General features: G+C 44.3%; 2 protein-coding genes across 2 annotated transcripts in view; one reads left to right on the top strand and one right to left on the bottom strand.

Moving 5' to 3' along the window:
* Positions 1-207: 207 nt before the first annotated feature.
* On the top strand, positions 208-17,168 carry ptpn23a (protein tyrosine phosphatase, non-receptor type 23, a). Its single transcript, XM_069657130.1, has 24 exons — positions 208-410; positions 2,118-2,192; positions 3,125-3,252; positions 3,804-3,880; positions 4,605-4,654; positions 4,811-4,942; positions 5,025-5,105; positions 5,198-5,329; positions 5,452-5,499; positions 6,121-6,177; positions 6,305-6,363; positions 6,469-6,548; positions 8,285-8,399; positions 8,497-8,562; positions 8,764-8,909; positions 9,071-9,388; positions 9,828-9,982; positions 10,086-10,417; positions 10,658-13,238; positions 13,872-14,056; positions 14,147-14,251; positions 14,429-14,567; positions 14,766-14,879; positions 15,675-17,168. The coding sequence occupies exons 1-24, from the start codon at positions 327-329 to the stop codon at positions 16,272-16,274; spliced, it is 5,859 nt and encodes a 1,952-aa protein (XP_069513231.1). The 5' UTR covers positions 208-326; the 3' UTR covers positions 16,275-17,168.
* scap (SREBF chaperone) overlaps positions 16,970-21,292 on the bottom strand; it is a 31,883-nt gene continuing 27,560 nt past the window's right edge. The window contains exon 22 of the mRNA XM_069657131.1: positions 16,970-21,130. Coding sequence (XP_069513232.1) covers positions 20,885-21,130 — 246 coding nt within the window. The 3' untranslated portion in view covers positions 16,970-20,884. The remainder of the gene's footprint in view (positions 21,131-21,292) is intronic.

The following is a 21,292-nucleotide window of genomic DNA, read 5'->3' as shown; positions in this document are numbered from 1 at the left end:
ATATACTGATATGTAGGCTACTTATCTCATCATGAGTGATACAAAGACTTGCAAAAGTTATATGTAACAGGTTGATTGGGAATTCTTAGCAGAACCATGTGCAAACAAGTTAAAGTTGCATCTCTAACTACATTTCCCACAAACCCACGCGGCACGTAATGGGAGCTTACGTCACGTGCATTCCCAGCTTCCGGTTGAAGTGTAAATGGATACATGACACAGTTGTTTGGAGGAAAGCTATCTTTTGGAAACCGTTTACGTCCACAAAACTACCGACGTGGTTTTGACATCGTAACGGCTGACGGCCCCGTGTAAAGTCGGCCGCGATGGAGGCGGTCCCCCGGATGCCGATGATCTGGCTGGATCTAAAGGAGGCTGGGGAGTTCCAGTTCAGCCCGTCCGTCAGGCAGGTGAGCTGGGTGGGGAATGGAGCAACAGGGCTGAGGTCGAAAGTCAACCAAACAAGGATTATGGATAACCCAATCAAGAAGCTAACGTTAGCCAACGTTCAATGTAACAGTGAGCTTTCGCTGTCTGTCCGGGCAAGGGGAATTTTCCATAACGTGTAGCTGGCCAGCTAGCTAAGGTCTGTTTCTGGCAAATCCCCCTGACCACCGCCTTTTGTTTGCTAACGTTAGCCTTATGCTAACTATTAATAAGCTAGCAGCTCAAGACCAAGTGCAAAATTAGCCCTCAAGCAAGTGGCTAGTTAAGTTGGAAATAAACCAAAGTAGTTAATGCCGTAAAGGCAGAGGTACACAGTGCTAAAATAAGGAGTGTGGCTCCTCACGGCCCAGTCAGGCTGCTGACTTAAAAACAACAATCAGTGATCTCATTGTCACATGCACCTGACTACAGCAGGTTCCTGTGAAATGTAAGGCTCCCTGCCAAAGGAAAGTCGACATATCAAACCAAAAGCATGTCTAGTCACCAAGCGTTGATACTATATACAGTATATTTTATTTGCGTATCTCTCTAGTGTTACACAGGAAAAAGTAAACAGCACTCGTGAAGTTACACCTGTTGTATTATATTTTACTGACCTAAATCCATGAAAACTGCTGTTAGTTTCAAATATAAAAGCTTTTTTAATAACATAACCTGATGTAGCTATATCGAACTTAACCTCAGCCTGGCACAGTTTCAAATGAGGCACACTTCCAAGCTTACACATCGGAAACTTGTATGATAGAAAATGCAGATCATCCAAATAGTTTTTCTCTGTCATCTTTATTTGGCAACCCATTTTCCAGTAACCTTCCTCCTCCCTATAATAAAATAAAAGACCTTTGCTCTCTGAGGTTACTGTAATTCCTTTAGGTAACACTCCTGTAAGATATTTTGCAACTTCCCTCATCAGCCTATTCATTCAAAAGTGCTGTGCAATTTCTAAAAATATATACTGTGTAAATTTTAAATGTAAATCTATGTAGGTTACCCCTAACCTAAATACTACCCATAAATATGCAAACCTTTTATACAACAGTTAATGTTATATAGCTGTTATATCTTTTATTCAATTTGAATATTGGATCTTTTTTTGTTTATCTAGTCAAACACAGTTTAACCTTCTATTCAATAAAGGCTAACAAGCATTACTCAACTTATCATTTAAGACTATATCTAAATTAGCTATAAGGTTATCTGTTTACTCCTAACAAAAGGCAGAATAGCACACAGTGGACAGAAAGACAGGACAATGCCCATCTTGTTGCTGTGTCATTTGCATTTTAACCCGACGCCTTGTGACCTTCCTCTACTCATAATTTAATTAAAAGAGAAACAGGAATACTAGAAGAAATATGTTTGCCGTGTTGTTCACCTCCTATCCTGGCATAAAGTAGCATGCTGCTTATCATGGTGGCTCATGGGGAGATGGGAAGTCTTGGCAAAGCATGATGGGAGAACTCCAAAGCCTGCAAGACAACTCTTGGTTTTTAGCTTTTGGCTTATAGAGTAATTAGTTTCAGTTTAAATACATTTGAAGCAAATCTGTTAAAGCTTTAAAAACCAATAATTCCAGTCTGGAGGGTTTTTCTTTAAGCCTAAAACAACTTCAACTTTTTTTAAAGTGTGTCAGATTCACCTACTTTTTCTTTCCATCATTTCTTTTCTAGTTCATCCTGAAGAATTATGGAGAGAATCCGGACAACTACAACGAACAGCTGAAGAAACTGGAGACGCTGCGGCAGGTCGGTACTGTGATACATGTCCAGAGACAGAGCAGAATTATTTCCTGTCAAATCTGAAACTTCTTTCCCCAACTACCACCAACTCCTGTTTGAATAGATGTCCCAATTCAATACAACAAAATGAATCCTGTGCTTTTGCTTATTCCATAAAAAAAGCAAAAATCCTAATTTCACAATGCTTTTTGAACCTGTAGTAATCAGTTAAAAAAGTTATGCTAGGGAAAAATAGGTGTATAGAATAAGATGTTTTAAACACGCTATAGGTTGGGCATTGTATGCTACAGTGGGTATTAGGGGTTTCAAAAAGGGTGATCATAAAGACAAAGACATTTTGGTAAATTGGCAGATTTTATTTTCCCTCTACGGCCGTCTTTCTCTTGGTGTACGTCCATCTCTCCAGTACTTGATGTTTAGGTAAATTGGTTGTTTCAAGCTTCCTGGAGGATTTGGTTTGCTCATATGCATTTACTCTCCAAATTATTTGTCCTTTGTGGGAAAAATTTAGTGACTATACCTGCACATATTTTACTAAAACTCACTACCTCCTGTCCGAGCCTCTAGAACTTTAAAAACAACATTCATGTGATGCTTCACAACGTCAGAGCCAGAGTCTGAAAGACGATGGAGTTGAGGTTATTATTACTGATGAGCATGTAATCATGTTTGCTGCGGTACTCCTTTATGTCCTTGGGGAAGTCCTGATGGGGGATGAGTGGAGGGAAATACTCGATCTAACCGCTGAGTGATATCTGCTCTGATTTCCGCTCAGCACTGGTGTTCCCAGTCGGGATTCAGGTCCAAATGACACATCAAAATTTACTCTGCTTTGGAACCTTCATCAAAAAACAATCCATTCTCAATGTTAAATGTTCTGAAGGGAGGATTACATGATGTACAGCCGAGTTACAGACCGGTTTGTCTTCATTTCACAGAGTGCTGTAAATGTGACGAGGGATTTCGAGGGGTGCAGCACACTGAGGAAGTACTTTGGCCAGCTGCATTACCTCCAGAGCCGAGTCCCCATGGGAACCGGCCAGGAGGCTGCTGTACCCATCTCATGGTAGTAACACACGCACACACACGCACACACACACACACACACACACACACACACACACACACACACACACACACACACACACACACACACACACACACACACACACGCAGACAAATAAGCAGAAGCAGTACCTTGTTCATGCACACATCGTCCTGCTGTGTGACCAATTGTTATTGTAGTGACCACTTTCTGTTACACTTCCTGTTTGTTCCTCCTTACTTCTTATAGAGAATGGGATCAGGCTGATTGTTTTTTTACTGATATCAGCTTCAAAACATGAAAATGCAGTCCTGCTGTCCTGCCCTAATGTGTATGAATGTCCTCATTTGTGGCAGCAGCATGTTTATTTGTTGTATTTTAAACATTTACTTTATGTGAAATCCTGAGCGTGTGATTTGTAAGATAGATTATAAGTTGTTCTTTTAGCGGTATAACTTTTCAAATGATATCTCATTCTAAATGTAATGTTCACAAAATCATGTCATATTTGCATTAGTAAACTATTACATTTTAACTTACACTGTGGAATTTCCCCTTCTTGCTGCATTCAGGACTGAAATCTTCTCTGGAAAAACAGTTACCCATGATGACATCAGCTATGAGCAAGCCTGCATCCTCTACAATCTCGGTAAGTTAAGCCACATAGAGCCATTTATAATCTTGTTTTTACCTTGACCAATCGACTAAAAACAAAGTCCCAACATTCATATTTGAACCCTTTAACCTTTGCAAAACCTATTTAACAAAACAAGTGATAAAGAAACGAGTGGTTGTTCAAATCTGCAGGTTCAACTGTTCAACAGCTGTTAACTGAATATTTTTCTTTGTAAGATATCAAGTGTTTTTTCTTTCTACATAGCTGATATGTTCTTGCTGTGAAAGTTTCATATGTGCTGTGGTAATTTTCTCCTTTTGAAATGATACCGTTCTGTAGAAGCATATCGTTTGTATTCAGGAAGTCCAGTCGAGCAGTTAGATAAATCACACACTCATTGCCTGTACTCTGATATGGCTGCAGATGATTTCTCAATTACTTGATTAATTGTTTCTTCAGTAAGATCTCCCAAACAGGTGAAAGGTGCTCATTAAATAAGCCTACAGTCTGAGGTAGAAAACCTAAATATATATGTATTCAATTAACTGTAATTTGAACAAATAAGAACATTAAATCTTCATATTTGAGGAGTTGGAACATGCAAATGTTCCTGATGAAATATTATTGAATTATCAGACATTTGCAGATGCATTTTCTGTCTATTGAGATACTGTTTCATCTCTAGGGATTAAGCTTCCTGCTTTAGTAGAATCTTTAAAGGTAGCTCTAAGTGTACTTACTTTTGGACTGTCTGTAGGAGCCCTTCACTCCATGCTGGGAGCCATGGACAACAGAGTATCTGAGGAGGTAAGACACATGCACACGCACGCACACACACACACACACACACACACACATACACACACACACACACACACACACACACACACACACACACACACACACATCAGCCATGCACATGCACTTAGGAACAGTCCCACTGACTCTCTGCTCTCTGTCCAGGGGATGAAGGTGTCGTGCACACACTTCCAGTGCTCAGCAGGCGCGTTCTCCTACCTGAGAGACAATTTCAGCCACAACTTCAGCGTGGACATGAGCCACCAGATCCTTAATCTCAACATCAACCTCATGCTGGTATGTAACACACATACAAATACACAAACACTCACACACACTATACAGAACACTGTCTCATCCGCCTGTGTCGTTCTCCCAGGGTCAGGCTCAGGAGTGTCTTCTGGAGAAGTCCATGTTGGACAACAGGAAGAGTTTCCTGGTTGCCCGCATCAGCGCTCAGGTCAAACTGTTATCATTAATTAAATGAAATTACATCTTATCAATCCGTAATTAAAATGTTAGAGGTTAATGATTGAGCGTGTGGTGCTGCAGGTGGTGGATTACTACAAGGAGGCCTGCAGGGCTCTGGAGAACTCTGAGACGGCGTCTATGCTGGGAAAGATTCAGAAAGACTGGAAGAAGCTGGTTCAGATGAAGATCTACTACTTTGCTTCTATTGCTCATGTGAGTCTAATGGCAGGGACTCACACTGTGTGTGTGTGGGTTGTTAATCATTGTGTGTATGAAAGTGTGTGTGTGATGACATTTGATTCCTCACATAGAAACACAAACTGCTCTCTTTACAGCTTCATATGGGAAAACAGGCAGAGGAGCAGCAGAAGTACGGAGAGCGGGTAGGACCAACTGTCAAATATGATTTTTTCTTTAACTGTAGCTGTGCTCTGTTGGTATTTTGCTTTTAGTTGTTCCACCGTCAGACATAATTTAGCAGTCTCCTGGAATTGTCAAAGATATAAAAACTATTTTAATGTAATATTGATGCAATGTTTGTGTGATGCTGCAATTCTTTTATTGCTCACAAACAAGGGACACTGATAAATAATCAATAGAAATTTCCACATAAAAATGCTTTATTTCAGAACCGTTTACAGAAGTGTAAGAAAAGTAAAACATAAACAAAATTCAAAGTACAGCTAAGGCTGATGGGGTGACCACTTCTTTTAGTGGTCTTTGGTCAGTGTGGGAAACATCAAACATTTTACAGTGAAATATTTCCACAGTTTTTATCTCAGAGTTACAAAAATACAGAATTTTTTTGCTCTGCTTTTTCAGAAAACTGTGACAAAGTCAATAATATTTTTAAGTATATTTACAGTTGCAGCTACAGTGAACTGCTTTCCTTCTGCTTAATGTCTCATAAGTATAAACATGTTCATCCTTTGCTATCTAACTCCAGTCTTTCACACCTCCCTGGATTTCTTTCTGATACTTACTTCAAAGTTCTGTCTCGACAGCTGGCCTACCTGCAGAGCTCCTTGGACAAACTCAGTGAAGCTATCAAGCTTGCCAAGGTTGGGATGTCATTTACTCCCCAGCATTACGTAAAGAGACCATGTTAGTGTCACTTTAAACTATATGTGTATCAGTGTATGTGTTAACAAAGCTACACTCTGCTTTGTCTTGTCCTGGTTCAAACAGGGTCAGCCTGACAGCGTGCAAGAAGCCTTGAAGTTCACCATGGACGTTATCGGTGGAAAGTGAGTAATACGTCTTTTTTCATAATTTAGTTTTTTTTCATGTAGTTTCACTGGTTTCTGTAAAAAAATATGTTATAATATTGTCTCTGATTTTTTTATCTGCAGGTTTAATTCAGCCAAAAAAGACAATGACTTCATCTACCATGAGTCGGTTCCTTCTCTGGAGACGCTGGCCTCAGTCAAAGGTAACAGGAAGAAGCTTCAGTATCCTGCATCCTCTCAGCACCTTTCTCTCTGTTTGCATGCAAAGCTGCGTTTGCATCATGCGATTTGTTGAACGTATGTATGCAGAGTGATATTGTGGGTTGTGCGTCTCTCGCTGTGTTTAATTTGGTGTGCCGGTGTTTATAAGGACATCCTGTATGTGTGAGTAAGTAAGTTACTCAGCAGGTTTCATCTAGTTACATTCATTAGTTCTACGTGGCCAAAGCCAGGCTGAAACAGTTACTGGTTCACATCTGCGACAGCCGGAGGCATTATGTTTTCAGCGTATCGGTTCTTTTGTCTGCCGTCTTGTGAACGCAATATCTCGGGAACGCCAGGAGGGAATATATATTTCAATTTGGCGCAAACATCCACTTGGACTTGGAGTTACTGATTTGATTTTGCTGATCGAAGGTCACACGCCAAGGTCGCTGTGACCTTACTTATTCCAAGAACGTGCTATCCGGGCAACACCTGGAGGGAATTTTTATTGTCTGGTTAATTTTTTAATAGTCTGGTTTATTTAGATTTTTGAGAGCGACACCATCCAGGATCGATTAATGGACATTCTCCCCTCGTTCTACCTCTGTCTGTTTGTTCTGCTGTCGAGAGAAGAGCCGACTGATAATCACATAATCCGCAGAGAAACACAAAGAGACGTTTTCTGGTACTAAACCGCTCCTGTGAATTATTGTGGTGCAACCTCTCCGTTTTTTTTGTAGGCCTACATATGTTGTCGTTTGATGCATTCTTTTAATTATATTCAGTATGCAGATGTATTTCCATGTCCTGGCTACTGTTACAGTGTCATTCTGTGGGGAAACACTGATGGATGCAAGTGCAACTTGACAGGTTGGCAGAGGCAAACATAAGGTGGTAATTGTAGCTTAGCAGGGCACTTCTGCTTCGTCCTTAATTGCAGCCTCATTCATGTATTTGAAGCCAAAGTTTATGCATAATACTAAATACTCTACAATTTTATTAAAGGCTTTAAAGTTTGTTAGTATTTGGTTGTTTTAAATTCTGGACTTCGTGCTTTCTGCTATCTGTTTCCCATCATACAGGTTAATTCATGTGATCCTTTTAAAGATGATTTGATGTCTCAGAAGAAGGTTGCTGATGAAGAGTTTTTGTTTTTCAAATTAAGGCTGCAAATTACTAATATTTTTATATCATTGGTTGATCAGTTATTTACTTTGACTTGGTGTCACAAAATCATAACAAATGCTCATGTAAAATTCCCTCAAGTAAAATTACTTGTTTAGTCTGATAGCGAAGGTCTGAAAGGTGTTCATTGTAAGGTAATAAATAACATAGAAAAACAGCAAATAGTGACATTTGGTGAGCTGGAACCTGTGATTTATTTCACTTTCATTAAAAAACGAATAATTTACTTATTCATCGATTTCCCAGTATTTCTGATTATTGGCCTGCTCACATCTCAATCTGAGTATAACTGGCTGCAAGCTGTGTGAGGACAGTAGATAGTGTCAGAAACAGGGGAAGAGTGGGGGTGACACGCGGCAGAGGGTGGAATTCGAACCGCTGATCGAGGACTGTAGCCTCTGTGTAAAAGACGTGCGATTTAACTACTAAGCATAACTGGCGCCCTGTCTTTTGAATCTTTTGCTGTTGGTTTTTTTTCACTCATTTCTGCTGATTTATTTATATTAAAACAATGTCTGTCGGTAAAATCAGCTCCTTTGTGCCCCTCTAGGTGCCCCACTGGTGAGAGCTCTACCAGTCAACCCCACAGACCCCAGTGTTACTGGACCAGACCTGTTTGCAAAGTTGGTGCCAATGGCGGCCCACGAAGCCTCTTCGCTGTACAGGTCGGTGCCTTCAGTGGATTTTCATATGAGATAGAAGTCAGCATTTCATGAGTAAAGGAACTTTATTAATGTTTGCTTATGTTTCTTCATTTTCCAGTGAGGAGAAGGCCAAGCTGCTGAGGGACGTCATGGTCAAGATCGAGGGCAAGAATGAAACACTAGAGTAAGTTTTCATTCATGTGTGACGTCTACTTTTTACCCAAATACTGAGCTCAAATATGTGACCATTTTTGTGTACCTTTAAATATTTAAAACTGCCTTAAAAAGTCTCACTGTTTAAAGAATTTTCTGGTTATTATGATGTATGAAATAAGATCTAGTGACCGTTCAAGTGTAAGCTGACAGGTCTCTTCTCTTCCTGCAGGCAGTTCATGGACTCTCTGGGTTTGGAGCCAGAGTCGGTGGACAACCTGGACATGTACAGCCACATCCCTCCGGTCCTGATGGAGAAGTGTGCTGCTCTCAGTGTCAGACCTGACACCGTCAAGAGCCTCATCCAGTCCATGCAGGGTCAGTGCTAATTAGGACATATTATACAATTATCTAGCTCAATGAAAGAAGAAATTAACAAGGCAAACCGTACATGTTTGCAGCAGCATTCACATACAAAGGTATGATTTCCCTGTGTTCCTTTGCGTAAACAATGCCGGTCACATTTCTTGCTTCTGCAGGGCTCTCCGGTGTCTTCACTGACGTGGAGTCTTCACTGAAGGAGATCAGAGATGTCCTGGAGGCAGATGAGGCCGGCATGCGAGCCCTCCTGGAAGCCGGTGGCCCCGCTGCAGTTGAGGTGCACCCGGCAGCGCAGGCCCAGGCTCTGGCTGAGATCCGCAGGGACCTGGAGAAGTACATGGAGGCCCACGAGAAGGCCAGCTTCACCAATACAGAGCTCCATCGGGCCATGAACCTGCACATCAGCAACCTGCGACTTCTGGGGGGGCCACTGGAGAGTTTGAAAGAGGCTCTGCCCCGGCCCCAGCTCAGTGAAGGTGAGGGTTTTTTTTGATGGTGAGGGTTTGTGTATGGGTCTAAAATTAAATGTGTTCATATAAAACCAAGCTAGCTGAATGAAGGTTTGAAAATATGAAAGTTTTCTCCTCTATGAACGGCTGACAGTTGGACAAGCTTCGATAAGTTTAGTCAATTTAAAGTACAAAATGATTGATTAAGAAGTCATTTCACTTTTCTTTTATAGTTTAAGAGCTTGTAAGTATGTTTTAGATGTTCAGCTATAAAGGGAAGCATTGCCTGCTACATCATGTTTTAAAAATACTCAATGTGAAGCTTAACTTATGAATGTAATTTTCAAAACCAGGGTTACAAAATATTTCACAGTTACAAAAATATAAGTTGAATTAGAATAAATATTAAACAGTCAAACATGATATGGATTTTATGGTAACCCTCTCTGCGTGTGGGTGTTTGCAGAGGAAGTGGCGGGGCTGCAGTGTATGAAACGGATCCTGGGGAAGGTGCAGGAAATGAGAGAACAGAGAGGCTCTTTGGAGAAACAGCTCCGCGACCTCATCCAGCAGGATGACATTACCTCCACCCTCGTCACCACAGAGAGGGCAGACATGAGGGTATGTGGTTGTAGCTTGAAAATGTGTTGAAAAAAATAACCTACAAAAAGAGTGTGCAAGCTTAAATTGCATCAAAACCTCACACTAACCTGTGTCCTTCCAGCAAATATTCGAGGAGCAGCTGAAGAAGTACGAACAGGTCAAGGTGTATATTGACCAGAACCTGGCAGCTCAGGAGAACATCCTGAAGGCCCTGACGGAGGCCAACGTCCAGTATGCCTCAGTTCGAAAGGGTCTGAGCCAGACTGAGCAGCAGTGGAACAGCACCGTGCAGGGACTAGTGGGCTCATATGAAGCCTACGAGGACCTGATAAAAAAGTCACAGGAGGGGAAGGAGTTCTACGAGGACCTGGAGGCCAAAGCATCACGTCTGCTGGAAAGAGCGAAGATCCTATGTCAGACCAGGGGAGAGGAGAGGAAGCCAATTCTCGAAAGGTAAGGCAGACTTTAAAACGATATTGTTTAATACCAGGAATCAGATAGTTCTGAGATTTGAAATACAACAAACCTGTTACAGCGTGACAAAGAGGCCCTGAGCCCTGGCTCCTACAATAAGAACCTCTTATTTCTTACCATTTACGCATTTCCATTTGACAATTAGGACCTCCAGTTTGTCAGAGAAATTCCCTCGTTTTCATGTTTTCCAATGCTTACTGTTGTTTGTTTCCTCCTCAGAGAGACACAGAAGAAGCCCCCAGCACGGCCTACAGCAGCTAAACCCTCCTTGAAGCCAAAGAATCCTGATGTGGACTCTGCCTGCTCTAGCCTGGACGACCCTGAGTTGGCCCAACTAAGTGCAGCTATATTGGCCTTGGGTGGTGACCTACCTGAGGAGCTCCGAAGCCTCCCCCCAGACATTCCTTCCCATCCCACTGCAGTTCGTATGCCTGGTCCAGAAGCTTACATCCCCCCTGGTGCTAACCTGGGGGGCAGCAGCTCTTTGCCTTGGCCTGGTGCGCCGGCTGCTGGTCTTCCTCGCTTCCCTGCCAACCTGCCTCCTCCAGAGCTCCTGGCACGGATAGCTCAGTTCCCAACTTCTGGGGCTATGCCAGCCCCCGGAGCTCTGCCACGCCTCCCTCAGATGACTCCACAGATGCCTCCACACTTGCCAAACCAGGCAGCTGTGCCGGGTTATAGGCCACCTCATCCACAAGTCCCCCAACCTGGCCCTGTAGCTCCTACCCCAGTCCGGCCCTCGACGACCACAGTGGATAGCATCCAAGCCCCTATCCCCAGCTACGCCCCTACACAACACCACTCTGTCCCACCTGCAGCCTCAACTGGCTACACGGTACCCCCACAGATGGGGGCTTACCCCCAGTTTATGCCCCAACCAGGAATGCCCATGCATGGCCAAGCCCATGTTCCTGCACCTCAACCACAGCAGCACAAGCAGCCGCAGCAGCAGTACCCTCAGCCCATTGGGCAACCAATGCCGGGGTACCAGCCTGGACCAAGACCTGCTCCAGGCCCTCATCAGCCTCTTCAGGCCCCGCAAGCCTACCCACATGGGTATATGCCCCCTCAGCCAGGTGTTCCTCCCCAGTACCAGCAGCCGTACCCGGGTCAGCTGCAGCCGCATCAACAAAATGGTTATCAGCCCCGGCATCAGATACCCCAAGGCTACCAACCTCCACAGGGCTATGTACCCCAGCAGCACCCTCAGATGATGCCGGGCTCCATGCCAAGACCACCTCAGGTTCACATGCCCCCTCAAACTGTACATCCACAAATTGCCCCAACTTCTCAGCCTACACCTCCTGTATCTCAGCCCTACATGCCCCATCCCCACCCACACATGTTGCCTCAACAGCAACAGATTTCGATATCAATGCCCCCTAATGCCCAGCAGATGCCGCCCCACCCTCAGATGCAGATACCAGGTGCTCCCAGAGCACAAATGCCCCCCACAAACCAACCAATGCCTCCAGTCTCACAGAACTACATGCCCCCCACAAGTCAGCCAATGCCCCCAATCTCACAGAACTACATGCCCCCGAATAGCCAGTCCATTCACCCAACCCTACGCCCACAGATGCCTCCTGCCTCACAACCTCACATGGTCCCTGGTCCTCAGGTCCACTTACCAAGGGGCCCTATGCCACAGATGCCCCCAAGTGCACTACCACCACAACAACATCCCCACCCTGGACAGCCTCCTATTCCAAACATGCCCCAGCAGCCCATGCGGATGCCCAGCCAACCCCAGGCTCAGCCCCCTCATCCTGGGGGAGTGTGCTACCCTGGGGGGGCTCCAATGATGCCTCAGCAACCCCTGGCACCACAGCCTGCAGCCCCCCAACAACCTCAGGCTCCGCATCCAATGGCCCACCCACAGCCCCCTGCTATGTACCCTTCTGCTCCAGGAGCTAATGTACCTCCAAGTACCCCACAGCAGCCCACAGCCTTGGGCCCACATGGTCCACATGTTCCCCCTGCTCAGCACATGATCCAGCCCTCACCTGGAGGTCCCCCAGTGGTTCAAACACCAAACCCTGTCCCTCCTTCACCTTCGCCTTCCCCCTCCCCATCCCCTTCTCCAGGTCCTGCATCCTTGAGTCTGAACCCCCAGCCAAGACCCACACCAGCCCCCACCCCGGGGAGCACAGCTCCTCCCACTCTGCCCTCTCCCTCAGCTGTTTCTCCCTCCACATCACTGTTTCAGCGGCAGAACTCAAGCACAGACGACCTCCTGTCTTCAAGCCCCGAGAGCCAACCAGGAGGCACCAAGGCCCCCACCAATGTCCTCCAACCCACCAAAGCTGACCCACAGGACGGGGAACGTCGGAAAAAGAGCTCCCAGGGAGTTCTCCTGATCCAAGGGGACCCATATCAAGCTCCAGAGCGCGTCGCCCGCCTTTATGGTGAACTGGAACATTACAGGGGCCAGGTGGACTCCCTGGAGCACCCCACGGAGCAAGAGGGCGGTCTGTCAGTGTTGGATGCCCGCTGGAAAGAGCTCCAGGACCAACAGGAAAGAGACGCCCGCCAACTCTCCATTGCCATCGCTCGCTGCTACACCATGAAGAACCGTCACCAGGATGTCATGCCCTATGACCTAAACAGAGTAGTGCTGCAGTCAGGCAAAGATGACTACATCAACGCCAGCTATGTGGAAGACTTGTCACCGTATTGTCCACGCCTTATTGCCACCCAGGCTCCTCTCACGGGCACAGCTGCAGACTTCTGGCTGATGGTTTATGAGCAGAAGGTGTCATTGATAGTCATGCTAGTTTCAGAGCAGGAGCTGGAAAAGGTACACAGGTTTTGTTTTTGTTTCCACTGTGATTAATATTTAAGTAATAAGTATAAGATCCCATAATACTCTGAGCAGAGTGCTGTATAAACATGTGTGGTACCTTGTTCCTTTTAAAAACAGCAAGGGGGGAACTTTTTTTACAGATATTAATTGGTGGTCACTGCAGCCAACTGCAGCTGCAACTATCTCCTCAATCTCAGTCATTAAGTAGCTTCATCTTTAATCTTTTAATTTCACAGGATCTTCATCAGCAGATGGAGTTTTCCCAGTTTCAAGAAAAGTAGATCATTAAATTTCCATTTTCTGAGCTCTTAAAGGACTTTTGATCATAGTTTGATGATAAAAACAGTTCACGTTCAGAGAGAGAAGATCGTTCTTGGCCTGAAAACTGCAGTTTGGAAAATAATTTCAACCAAATTAGTGGCAGTTTTGCAGCTTTCAATCATTTCACGAGATCTGTAATTTGTTAGTACTTTGATGAAAAGAACACAAAAACACGATATGTTATCATTTGACTTGCTTACACATTTTGTGATGTGAAGACCAACATATTGATTGGTTTCTTTTTGCTACAGCTTTTATAGATAATCTGTTGTCACGCTGTGTTTTTAACGTCATCATCTCTCTCAGGGAAAGGTTGTGCGCTACTTCCCAACGGAGCGTGGGCAGCAGCTCTCTCAGGGACCAATCACCCTCAGCCTCACCACGCAGAAGACGACACCGACACATGTGGAGCGCATGATCAGCCTCCAGTACCGCGACCAAAGCCTGAAGCGCACTGTCGTCCATCTGCAGTTCACCTCCTGGCCGGAGCTGTGAGTGATTTCTCTTTAATGAAAATTAGTCAAGTTTCTGTTAATCTGGGTAATCTCGTTGATGTGTCATTTCTTTATATGTCTCTTCAGGGGTCTTCCTGACAGCAAGAGCAACCTGCTGCGGTTCATCCAGGAGGTTCATGGACACTACCTCCACCAGAGGCCCTTACACACACCTGTCGTGGTGCACTGCAGGTAAAAGATTTTATCCTACAGACATCCTAAAAATAACCTGCGCCAAAGAATTTTGACGACCTCAGATAACGATGCATCACTGGATAATGTTCCTGGATCCCACAGTCATTTTAATTTCCTAGTGATCAGATGGTGCTAGTGTTGCTAATGAGCCTTTTTACTGTCCGTGTGTCTCAGCTCGGGTGTGGGACGCACCGGCGTCTTCTGTCTGCTGTACGCTGCACTACAGGAGCTGGAGGCAGGAAACGGCATCCCAGACCTCCCACTGCTGGTGAAGAAGATGAGACAACAGAGGAAGAACATGCTGCAGGAGAAGGTCAGACACACAAATCTGAAGATGTTTATATTTGGTTTATTTCATAAGTATGCAGGGCTGTGCACAAGGCAGCAAGAGGGAATTGTTTACCTTTTGAGGACTTCATCACATCATAAATAAAGTACTTTTTTTAATTCTACAAACTGCAATTTTCCAAATATTTGCTTTATTGATCTTATCTTTCCTGTCTGCCTTCAGCTCCACCTGAAGTTCTGCTATGAGGCCGTGTTGAAGCACGCTGAGCAGGTCCTTCAGAGACACGGCATCACTACCGCCACCTGCAGCAAGAACGCCGCCTCTGCAGCCACAAAGGTTTGAATCCCTCAAAGTCCAAAACTCTTTTCAGCTGCATCAGAGGGTGAAGTGTTAACTCTAGATGTTACTAGCTTTCAGTATGTAGTGATAGTTGTTAGTGACCCTCAGTATCCCATAAACCATCGCATGCAAGGTTGTTGTTAAACTGGGTGTTCAGGGGCAACTGGTAAATATTACATGTATCAGTGAAACAGCCCATAATAAACGCTAAACAGCCTGGACTGTACTTACATCTACAGGTAAGTAAAAGTTAGAAATAATCTCAGAGACGAATATCTTAATTAGAGCTGTGGCTAACTATTTTTAGGATTGATCAGTGGTTTAAAAATACTCATGACACCTCACCAGAGCCCAAAGCAGCCTCTTTATTTTGCTCTCTTTGTCCAAACAGTCTGAAGCCCAAAGACTCATAAATTAAAATGAAAAGCAGCAACTTCCTCAGTTAAGAATCTGACATTTTAATAATTCAGACAGAACTTCCTGCACAATCTGACTGTTATTATTTTCCTGTCAAAGTAGCCACCATCAGAAAGAGATGCAGAATTCCTGATCCTCTAGTGTAATCTTTAAATCTCATTAATGCTGACTCCGATCTCTGTCGTCCATTTAAGTTTAAACATTGCTTTTTTTACGTTTTGCCCTCCTGATCGTTCGAAAGGAATTCTACGAGTTCTGGTCAGACGAGGTACTGGTCTTATTTTCAGTAGAGCCGTCGTAGCAGATGTTAGGTAGCGACACTTTATTTTCTCAGTCTCATTTAATCTGAACATTTCTCTCTGTTCCTCTCTGCAGCCTTACTCGAGACAAGAGTCCCAGCAGGATCTGGTCCTCGGCGGGGACATGCCCATCAGTTCCATCCAGGCCACCATCGCCAAGCTCAGCATCCGTCCTCCCAGCGCCACAGACCCTGCCATGGACGCCCCCTTTAGTAACCTGGAAGAGCCTGTCAGTGCTACCTTACCTGACGTCTACTCTCTCGGTGATGTCCAGCCTCTTCAGGATCCCTCTCCCCCCTCAGACCCCCAACCCCCCTCCTCTTTCAGCCCGCCTCTCACCTCCCCCACACACTCTCCACCCCCACCCAACGGCCTGGATGCTGCCTCCCCCTGCACACCGCCACCTCCATCCAACCACCAGCCACTTCCAGAGGCGGCGCCCAGCGTGAGCCCGCCCCCTCCTTCCTCCGCTCCGGCTCCTTCCTCCCTGGAGCTGCTGGCCTCCCTCACACCCGAGGCCTTCTCCATGGAGGGAGGGGGGAAGGGGAAGCAGCGGGTGACCAAGCAGAGCTTCCTGCAGCCGGCGGAGGGTCAGGGTCTGCACGGGACGAGAGGGGAGGAAGGCGACGACCCGCTCAGCAGCCTGGACCCCCTGTGGAGCCTCAACAAGACCTGAGACGAGTCCACAAGTCGCTGCCTTTCTTTACGCTCTTTCTAATCCTGCTTTTAAGAAGAAAAAACTGAATCCTGACATTTAGCAGTGTTGATTACCAAGACGTGCCTGGTGGCAGACGGTAGGGTTTCAGTTTTGAAGTTAGGTGTTTTTCCGCTGGTTTAGGGGCCTGAAACACACTCGCTTCTCCTTCCATCACCGGTGGCTTCTGGGACCAGATCACTATGCACTCGTCTGTGTTCCTTCATTCCTTTTGTCGCTCTTTGCTGCTTTTCTTTATACGTCTGTGATGTATGAATGTTCTGCACTTAAGCACCAGATCTGGGCCCAAAAGAGAAAAAAAAATCCCAGCATGCACTCCACTTTTATGGCCCCTCCTTTGCAGGTGGTCGTCACCAGGATGAGAAGCTGTTTTAACTGTTATAATGGATGCGGGATGCACAGCCGGAGGAGCTGGGTGGAGCTATTTTTAAGGACCCCCCCCTAAACTCAATCAGCGTGTGTAGCTCAGTCATAATGCTAACACAGAGCAGCATACAAATCAGCACGTCTTAACAAGTTGATTTCTTCATCTGTAACACTGTAAATATCTTAAATAAAATTAGAATATCACAAAAAAATGTCCTTCTGGAAGAATTCCACTAATCATTCATTCATCATTGTAAAAAAATATCAAATAAATCCAGTAGACAGAAAACTGTTGTGGTATCAAAGCCTCTTTATTTGAAAATTAGTAAAAAGTCTTGCGCTGTTTGTGTTACAAAATAGTAAATAAGTTACCTCCACGACTACAGCCTGCGTAGATTGAAGCCAGCCAATGAGAGGAGGGCAAAACGGGGACTTAAACACAGCCTTAACTTTCTGACGGCTGTCTAAACAGTGAGAGGATCAGATGTGGAGCAGAAGGCGTTAAATTCTGCCTTTGTTGTGAGGATGCAGCCGCAGGAAGTGTTCCCTTTTCTTCTTTCAAACCTCAAAGAATAAAAAGGAAGTCATGGCTGCATCCACAAACTGTTGATATGATGCTCTGAAAGCTGCAAAGGTGTCTTTGAAGCTGCAACAAGGATAGTTCACTAAAATAATATGGGCTGATTCGTATTCTTGGACTGACAGTGATGTTGGATATGGATTGTTACAAGGCCAAGTCCATGTGACCAAAACATTCAAATAAAAAAAGCTAAGACTCCATTTAAAATTCCCTCCCTCCCTCTTAAAGGAATAGTTTGACATGTTGGGTAAGACTTTAAATCGCTTTCTGGCGGAGCGTTAGATGAGAGGACCAACACCTCTATCCGCAGCTAGCAGACGGTTAGCTTAGCATAAAGACCAAACTCTAGGAAAAACTGCTAGCATGTCTTTGTAGGATAATAACAAAATTTTCCTGCAGATAACTAACATTAATTATCATACTGTATAGACTTTTGATCTCAGATTATATAGATATGTTATCGATAAGAAAATAAGCCTCCTTCTTGATCCATTTATTACCTCAGTAAACATTTTATGGTCTCAATCGCTAGTAAATGTTTTACCATTTGACACAGCCAGGCTAGCAGGTTGTTTCCTGCTTCCAGTCCTTTTAAGGTAAGCTAGCTGTTACTTCACTGTTAGCTTAATGATAAGATTGATACCTCTCTTTTTCCTCTTAGTTAACTCTCCTCCAGAAAGCGAATATTTTTGTCCCAAAAGGTCCAACTTTTGCTAGAAAACAGAAGTAAAAAAAACAATCTAAAAACTACACGTTTCCCCGTTTCTAAAGCTACCGTTTACAACAGAAAACAAAGCTAATAAATTAACAGGTTACAATGCCAAGGAGGTCACAAGTCTGGTTTCTGTGGGATGCAGCAGCAACATTTGTTTGCTAGTTTCTTTAAGTAACAATTCCGTCTTCAGCTGCTTGTTTTGTGCACAATAAGAAGTATCTTTGATGTGAAACCAGACCTCTAACCTGCTACATCGACAGGTCTGCGGTGTGCATGTTTATGAGCGCTGCCTGTAGGTGTGAAGTCTACTTTTCTGATGTCTGTATGTAAGCTGTAAAAAGTGCCTACCGTGTGTGAGATGTGCGTTAGAGAGGGTTAGTAGTGCATTGAGTTAGTGTTGCGATGCGATACTGTGAAGAATCGAGTTGCTGGTTTTTAACGGATTTGTTCGTCACACCTTCTTGGACTACATTCAGTAGGAAGCTACAGTGGATGGTGGAGGGTTTGGAGAATACATTCTGTAAGTTGTTGGTGTCGGTCTTTAACCTGCAGGACGACAGTCTTCCCGCATCGTGAGTGAAGAGGTGGAGTTCAGGCACGGACTACAACAAGGGCTTAAATGTCCTCAAATGTCGTATCCTCCTATTATATTTTACTTTATTTAATTTTTTTGTCAATTAATTGTAATTAATGTTTTTATTTTATCTAACTAGTCATCTGACTATATGAGTGACATTAGCATTTTAGCATATTAACACTTTCCGGATAACTTAACCGAATTATTCAATTACAAAGTACAATTCTAGTTTATTGTAAATACATTTTAAACCAATTCATGTAATTTAGATCGGAGTGTTTACGCAAGGAACGGTAGAATTAGCAAAGTTTCTGTGTGTTGTTTGAATCAAACAATCTTTATCAGGCACAAAGCATCTACATCTACTTCTGGCGTACGTCGTACGTCGTTTCCTCTGGATAGAAAGCACACAGCTGACTTTTAGACCGACTTCCTGTTGCTTTTAGCATCATGTGGAGTTGTGTTTAGAATTTGTTGTTCATGAACATTTTGTCAGTGTTACCCCTTGTATTTTTTCCACAGCATGAGACATTTTTGTCAGGTGGTTTGTCGGGCCTCCCCCAAGAAAATCACTCTTTTTTTTAGCTTTATGTTGACATTCTGAAACTTCTTGTACCTGTGAGTCATTTAGAGCCTGAAATATATAAAAATAAGGATCAGGTTTAAAAACACAGGCAGATTCAAAAGTCCGTTTAACCAGCAGCTGCAGGATTTCTTCTGATCAAACACCCTGTGTAATTCAGCCAGCTGCTTTAGCTACATTTTTTGGGAGGATCATGCTATGCTATGGCGTAGATTCAGTGTAGTAGCATACATCATGCATACGGTTTATCACAACAGGGAAATCCCAGTAAAGATAACCTCAGAAGAATAACTGAATAAAAAAGTGGAAATGATAGATTTGTGCCTGATGAAGATCTTTGAAAAGTAACTTTAGAACATGATTGTGGGAGCACCTGTGCTAACACTGTGTATTATAAAGATACACCAAGTTTTTAGGTAGTTTGAAACATCTGAACAACAAATGTTGCTGGGTATATTTATCTGTCTCTTTGTTGCCTTTCTTCACATTGTCACTGACCGGCTGCAGAAAGAGTTCTACAGGTTCTTAAGATTACACCAACAACTTAGCGACAGGAAGTACTGTGAGGTCCCCTGTTGGACGCAGCACAGTCACTTTTGCTATTGTTTTGTGTCCATATTTAAAATCCTGGATTTAATTTGAGCCAGTTACAGTAAACAGTGATTTTAAAAAATCTCTAAAGGGCGCAATTAATTAAAAAAAAAGAGGGCCGATGTAAACATAACGTCAGTATTTTTATCCTAAAAATTCAAGCAGTTTGGAAAATGGAGGTAGCCTGATGAAGGTGTAGCACGCAGGGGCAGAGGGGCCACAGGGGCTCCTCGTACAGCATCAGTAACCCCAGAGTCAGAGGCCGACAGACCCCCGACTCCATAAACACTTCAGTGTTTCCAGTTCAATATGACAAATAATAGTTTTATAACCGAAGCCCCAACCCTGCCAACAAATAATCACCATCTTACATTTGAGTCATTACTTCCACATGAATATATTCTTGTTTAAGAGCCGGGATTAGGAATTCATAAACAAACTGTTATTCAAAAATGTATCGCTAATAAATAATAGATTTATACATATAAAAACAGCCCCCTCTGGAGGTTTACTTTATACAGTAATCTTCTGTTCTCCCTCACACACAGTCTCACGCACACACATTTCACACATAAACAGTTTTTGTTCTCAGCAGTGTTTGCCATAAAAAGAGCCTCGATTCATTCACACACACGAACATTAACGTATAACTGCTCAGCTCGTCCCGACTGGCCGTCGACCTGCCGAGCTCGCTGCGGCTGCACCTCGCTGTAGAGCTAAAGAGGCAGCAGGAATATTTAAAAAATAACAGTTTTATCTTCCTCTCTGGGCGAGCGGGGTCACAGTGAAGCCCCGCCCATGTCAGCAGCATAGAGGGCAGAGCCACGAAACAAAACACACACACACACGAAAAGCACAAACTGGTGACTGCCGGATCGTCGTTACGTGAGAAACATCCAGCTTCTCTTGAACCTCATGACCCCCGAAAATGTCACAATGCGGTCACCCTCCTCTGAGAAAACGCAGCAGGTTGCACAATCAGTCCTCAGCTTGTTTCTCTCCTCGTTACATCCAGGCTTGTACTCAAAGCTTCTAAAAAAACTGTCTAATGATCACGACTTCTGTTGAGTGTCAGAAACAACAAAAGAAAGCCAAGTCAAAATAAAAAGAGAATAAGGATGTTCAGAGTGCACGAGTTCTCCCACCGACATCGTCCGCCTCAGTCTAGTTTCTCCAGCACCGACGGCACGTACACCAGGCTGAGCTCGCTGCCGAAGTCACAGACGATGGCGGCGTTGTCGAGCACCAGCAGCTGCCGGACTCCCTGGCCGTCGCTGCTCTGGCCCAGGTAGACAGTCTGCAGCAGGTCCCCAAAGTTCAGGTCCCAGAAGGACACGCAGCCCTGGCCCCCCGTCACCAGGAGAGACTCAGAGATCACCCCCAGACTGGCCCCGCAACCCGCCTCCTGTTGAGGGAAGGGAGGTTACAGGTTGATACATGAGGGGGAAAGCGATAGTTGTGCTGCTGTAAATACTCACTTAAGCAACAAATGTGTATCAATCCCTGGCTGAAAATAGTCCCCAAATATGTTCCACACACAAAACCACTCTGTACGGGTCATTTATTT

Source organism: Semicossyphus pulcher, unplaced genomic scaffold, assembly GCF_022749685.1.
Source record: "Semicossyphus pulcher isolate SPU_LCO1_2020_fin unplaced genomic scaffold, fSemPul1.0.p SCAF_9, whole genome shotgun sequence".
NCBI lineage: Eukaryota > Metazoa > Chordata > Actinopteri > Labriformes > Labridae > Semicossyphus > Semicossyphus pulcher.
The sequence above is the reverse complement of the archived record's forward strand: the minus strand, read 5'-3'. Positions and strand labels throughout refer to the sequence as shown.